Source organism: Pygoscelis adeliae, unplaced genomic scaffold (assembly GCF_000699105.1).
Source record: "Pygoscelis adeliae isolate BGI_AS28 unplaced genomic scaffold, ASM69910v1 Scaffold621, whole genome shotgun sequence".
Classification (NCBI taxonomy): Eukaryota; Metazoa; Chordata; class Aves; order Sphenisciformes; family Spheniscidae; genus Pygoscelis; species Pygoscelis adeliae.
In genome coordinates, this window is record NW_008824052.1 from 619389 (window position 1) to 624765 (window position 5377).

Here is a 5377-nt window from a genome sequence, read left to right on the forward strand (position 1 = left end):
ACAGGGATGCCTCGTCGCTCCCGTTACGACAGGCCTCCTGCACGGCGCCCCTTTGACCCTAATGACAGATGCTATGAGTGTGGTGAGAAAGGCCACTATGCTTATGATTGTCACCGCTATAGTCGCCGAAGGAGGAGCAGGTATGTGTGGGGCCAGAGTGGCTGGGTTGCTTCACCAGTTCACTTTTGTGTAGCTCTTGTTAGCAAAGAACAGAATGTTACGCCAGTTTTCTTTAAACCTTAATGCTAGAATAAATGTATAGGTGTATATTACAATTTGTTGCTATTTCTATCAAATGTTAATATCTTAATAATCAACCTGGTCAAAACCTTTCAGGTTTCTTCGTTTGAGTCAGTCGCCTTGATTCAGAATGTCACGAGCCTTAAGATTTCATGCTGAGGCGCCTTGCAAATCCGACACTTAAGATCCTCCTAGACCTTGAGGTGATCAGCATAAGAGGCCAGATCCCCTCGAGCCATCTACACGTAGCTTCACCTTATTCTTTAAGGGCAGAAAATTTGAGACGGTGATCGCCGTAACAGTAAATTTGGCTTTCAATTGGGGCCCCCCTCCGGTTTAGAAAGAGGAACACCAGATTGACCACATTCCCACCTAGAAAAATCTTCTTGCGTCAATCAAGCCTCACCCTGGCTCATTGGGCTGTCAGTTTGATCGTCGTTAGATTGAAGAGAACACCTAGATGCAGCGATCGGCTATAGATACTTCTAGATCGTCTAGATCTGCTAGACCTTGGGCCAAAGAGGGTCGACCTGCAAACTTGCAAGGTTTATTTTAAATACGCATTACAGTGTTTTCTATTCTAATGTAATTCTGCAATGTAATTCAGCTTTTAACATTTTTCTAGGTAGTAAAATGCTCAAGACAAGTAGGCCCAGAGATTTTTCCAACTGACAGATGCTAGTGGTGTGTTTTTGTTCTTTTAGTTTTGTTTTCTTTTCTTTTCTTTTTAGTTGTCTGAAATCAGTTTTGACTTCAGCAGGGCCTCACGTGCACCGATTGCTGCAGCTGTTTCCTGATACCTGTTTTCTCTAACCTAAAACCAGGTCCCGGTCTAGATCCCGTTCAAGGTCCCGAGGAAGAAGGTATTCTCGGTCACGCAGTCGGAGTCGCGGTAGGAGGTAGGGTTCTGGCTGTTGTGTTTTCATTCTTGTTCTTACTCCTCTCTCTGCTCCACCCCTTTTTGTAGTCCTTGTGAAAAGTACCTTGCAGTGATTTTGGTTGTGTTTTCCCTTTGTTTTGTAGATCAAGGTCAGCTTCTTACCGCAGGTCCAGGTCAATCTCTCCTCGTAGGTATAGATCATTTTCACCACGCAGATCTCGGTCTGGTTCTTTAAGGAGATCAAGGTATGTGTTTTCTATTTAGCCCACAACATTGTTGAAGGGAATGTAACTGTTGGAGTTAACATTAACTATATTTTGCAGTCCGTGTGTTTGAAGGTACCTTCATGGTGTTATATCCCTGAGAGCTAATCTGAACGCTTTCTTTGAAGTTAAAAACTTAAGCATATAATTTAGGAACTGCTGTTTCTGAGCTTTTTTTATACTCTACCAAAGTTACAGCCTTGATCTATGGTTAAGGTTTCCTGCTTCAGCTTCAAGGATACAGGGAGTAATTATGCTCAGTCGACTAGGGTAGTGGGATTTCTTATGTGGATGCTAGTGCTGGCCAAAAGTGCTACAGCTTTCTAATAATAAAAGTTACTTCTGCAAAACCAATAGTTCCAACAAAATTCTCTGAGGTCAGCATCATAAAAGTCAAAGAATGCTCTCTCAGCTGTATGAATCATGTAGTAGTAGTAGTAGTTGAGCTTTCACTGCTTTTTTTCTAGATCTAGGTCCAGATCGCGCTCAAGGTCCCGGTCTGTTGTATGGCCTCGAAGCAGGTAAGATACTTGTTTTAATTCAAACCAGTAATAGTTTGGGGGTTGTTTTTTGTTTTTGTTTTTTTTTTCCTTCCCCAGGGGAGTTTGGCTGGAAGGAGTTAGAAGGTTGTGCAGCATAGCAATATTCGCACTTAATAATTTATGCCTTTTCACAGAATAAAGTAGTGGTTGATTTCTTGCAAAAAACATGAGTTTGTTTTAGTCTGTGGTTACTATATATAGTCTACCATATATGTAGCCATAAACAAAGTATATATACAATTTAAGGACTGTGGAGGGAAGTTTTGAAAACTAGTTAATGCCTACGCATGTAGAGAATGCTTGACCTTGTGTCCTGCAGGAAGTGCTGCTTAGGTTTTTCTTGGCATGCTTTTTTGTAAATCCCAAACGCTGGGGGGGAAAAAGCAATGAGAGGGTTGCCACTATTGTCTGAAGTCTTGCTTACAGTTTTTCAGCTTTGTGAGTTCCAGTTCTGGGAGTTAGATCAAATTAAATTGCTGTAGTGCTAAGAACTACATTACATGAGGTAGGACGCTTGACTTCAGAGGTTTGGAGGGCTGAATGAAGAGGACGATGAGTCCTAATGCCACAGGTAGTGTTTTGAAGGACTTCTCTTGACATGCAGCCCTGGTTTTGTGGATCTGGATGTTTTCCGTGCTGAAATGGAAGTTGAGGAAAATGGGTATAGAGTAAATGCTCCTGCATTACTTTTCTCTATCCTTTGTGATAGTTGGAAGAAGGGTGAAAGAGAAGGATAAAAACGTGATGGGCATGAGAGCTGATAAGTTGGAAGAAGTTGTCTTTTTGTTTTGCATTAGAACGGGGGAAGGTAAATGTTTTTTAGGGATCTTCCTGTTACTTTAGGACTTGCACATTGAGCCTTTAAGGGGATGATGGTGATTATTACTAGAGCTGTCCTGACTTACTACTGTACAGGCCTGTAATGCAGGAGATGACTAGCCAGGCTCAAATTGCATGCTGCTGCTGTGGCAGAGTCTGGATACTGCTGATGTTGCTTGGTGACTTCTAGTTCTGGGACAGTCACGTTCCTGCATGAAAGACTTGATACTGAAATTTCTGAGGAATGCTGACTTTGCATCGGTCTGCAATTGCAGTGGTGAGAAGTGGTAGTTCAGGGCTGGAGTTAAGGAAGCATTGTGAAAATTCCAGCCGGTGCTGGTCCTCTGCAAAACACTAGTAGGTAACCAGTGCTGCTTCTAGAGCTTTTGATTTGCAGTCCTGCTTTGTTGCTGTGCCTCTCGGAAGGAGGATTTGTCAGCAGTTCTTGTAGTAAGACGATGATCTTGTGTGCTGCCTTACTGTATTTCTTACCAAAGGAAGGCATGCTCATGCTACAAAATAAAATTTCTGGGTAGTTGTGAGCAACTACATCCTGTGTAACTGTGACACAGTAACAAAATTACTGGTTACAGCGTTAGGAACTGTGACAGAGGATAGCTCAGCATTAGTGACCAGGAAGGCTTCAAGGCAGTGGCACGTAACTTTTTGTTTAACTTACGCCAACAGTGTCCACATAGTATTTCTGTAAGTTAATAGGCCAGGTAAAGGTGAATCTTGATTACCCTTTAAAAACAGTTCTGAGCAGAAATAGGATAAAAGTTACTTACTTTTTTGGCCAAGTCTATTAAACAACTGATTGTCTTGAACACTGGGCTTTCTGATGTTTAGTAATACCACATGCCTAAACTCTGACACTCTAGGAGGACAACTATTTTCTAAGCAACAGCAAATACTTCAGTTGGTAAAGTAATATGATAAATGTGTTTACTGTTTGTGTAGATTTTAATTAACAATACAAACTGGGAATAGTTTACACATTAGTAGCCAGATATCGAAGAGAAAACTGAAACGCTGTTTTCATTGGGATAACTGGTGAAAAAGCTATATTATACTTGAATAAAAGTGGAACTGGGAACTTGATCTGAAGAATGCATCAGCTCTTCAGCACACATGCTTACCTGTGGCTGATTCCAGGCTCTTAATATGCTATTAAAAGACTTTCTAAGATGACACTTGAAACTATTCTTCCTTTTACGGAAGGGGTACTTGCAGGTGGGGAGAGAGTCTGGCAGCCTGGTACAAGGTCTTCTGTTTTGTGAAAGTGGTAGCTGAAGCTTTGCTGGGGAGCTTCTTGTGCTTGTACTCTTGTCTTCTGATAAGTGGGGTCTCTGGAATAAGAGCTAAAGGATTCTCCTGAAATGTCACGAGAAAAGCCTGCGGCACCAGAGCCTTCCTCTCTGGTTGTGATGCTATGTAGTATGAATTTGCTGTTGCTGGTTTAGCTAACTTTCATTGTATGTGCATGCCACTGGCTGCTTCGCTGAGCTTTATTTTTCTCCTGTTGTAGGTCTGGGTCCCATGGTAGATCTAAATCTGGCTTACCTGCTAAAAGGTGAGCGTATAAATACAAGTAGCACTCAGTTTTGTGGTTTGTGGTGGGCTTTTTTTTGGTGGGGTTTTTTTTTGGGTTGGGTTTTTTTTTTTATGATTCAAAATATCTGCTTGGATCAGTATTCCAGTTGCACGTGGAAGAGGTGGTGTTTTGTTTGTTTATTTGGTTTTTTTAATAGCTGATTTTTAAAATATTTTTCATACATTATTTTTATGTATTTTTTTTATAGCCATTTTTGTGGGACAGTAGGCAATTCTTCCAGAAGGATTGTGGATAGAGGTTTTTGTTTAACCCATGATTGTGACAAAAAGTATTTTTGACAGGATTTGGGGCATATCTTTCCCTGCCTTTGTTCTCAACTGTCTGTAGTTCTCAGTCTTCCTGACTCTCCTCTACTTGATTCACTGCTCCTGCTTTGCAGGATTAGTGTGATTGTTTTATAGCTGCTTTGAAGCTGTGTGTTGCTCTTTTCCCAAGGGCGCTGGCTTTCAGCAGTTTTCCTTTTCAACTGCAGCTTCTCGCTTAAAATAATCGGGTATACTTGCTATCAGCAGCATTAAGGGTGGTGTCTTTTAATGTATTTAAAAACATCAGACTGTTCTTACTGTTTTTAAATGGTCAAAAGTGGTTACTGAGTGTATACAAGATTACCACATTGATTGTTTTGTTTTGTTTTTTTAACAGTCGCTCAAAGTCCAGATCACCATCTCCAAAGAGAAGGTAGGAATATCTTAAAACTGGAGTGTGCCATACAGTTACATAGCATTAGTGTCTGGAGTGGTTGCTATAGAAGTTAACTTGTGCAAGGATAAAAGCTTAAAGTTTTTTACTTGTCTTAATTTGTGAACTACGAAAAGATGAATTGTTACGGGCACTTCCTACCGCTGGTAGTCAGAACTTCATGACAATAACTCTAAGGTAACGTACTTTAATGAAATTTTAAAGGACAACAGAAAATGTGGGCAAATGAGAATCGACTATCCCAAAGTTCCTGAGGAATTTAGAATCTGGGGAAGAAGTGAGTCATGTAAGGTATGGAGCAAACGATGAATAGGTGGTG

At 40.9% G+C, this 5377-nt stretch overlaps 1 protein-coding gene across 1 annotated transcript in view; it reads left to right on the forward strand.

The window, feature by feature from the left end:
* Positions 1-6: 6 nt before the first annotated feature.
* LOC103925075 (serine/arginine-rich splicing factor 7-like) overlaps positions 7-5377 on the forward strand; it is a 7722-nt gene continuing 2351 nt past the window's right edge. The window contains exons 1-6 of the mRNA XM_009333721.1: positions 7-140; positions 1065-1139; positions 1264-1365; positions 1851-1904; positions 4273-4317; positions 5002-5037. Coding sequence (XP_009331996.1) covers positions 7-140; positions 1065-1139; positions 1264-1365; positions 1851-1904; positions 4273-4317; positions 5002-5037 — 446 coding nt within the window. The remainder of the gene's footprint in view (positions 141-1064; positions 1140-1263; positions 1366-1850; positions 1905-4272; positions 4318-5001; positions 5038-5377) is intronic.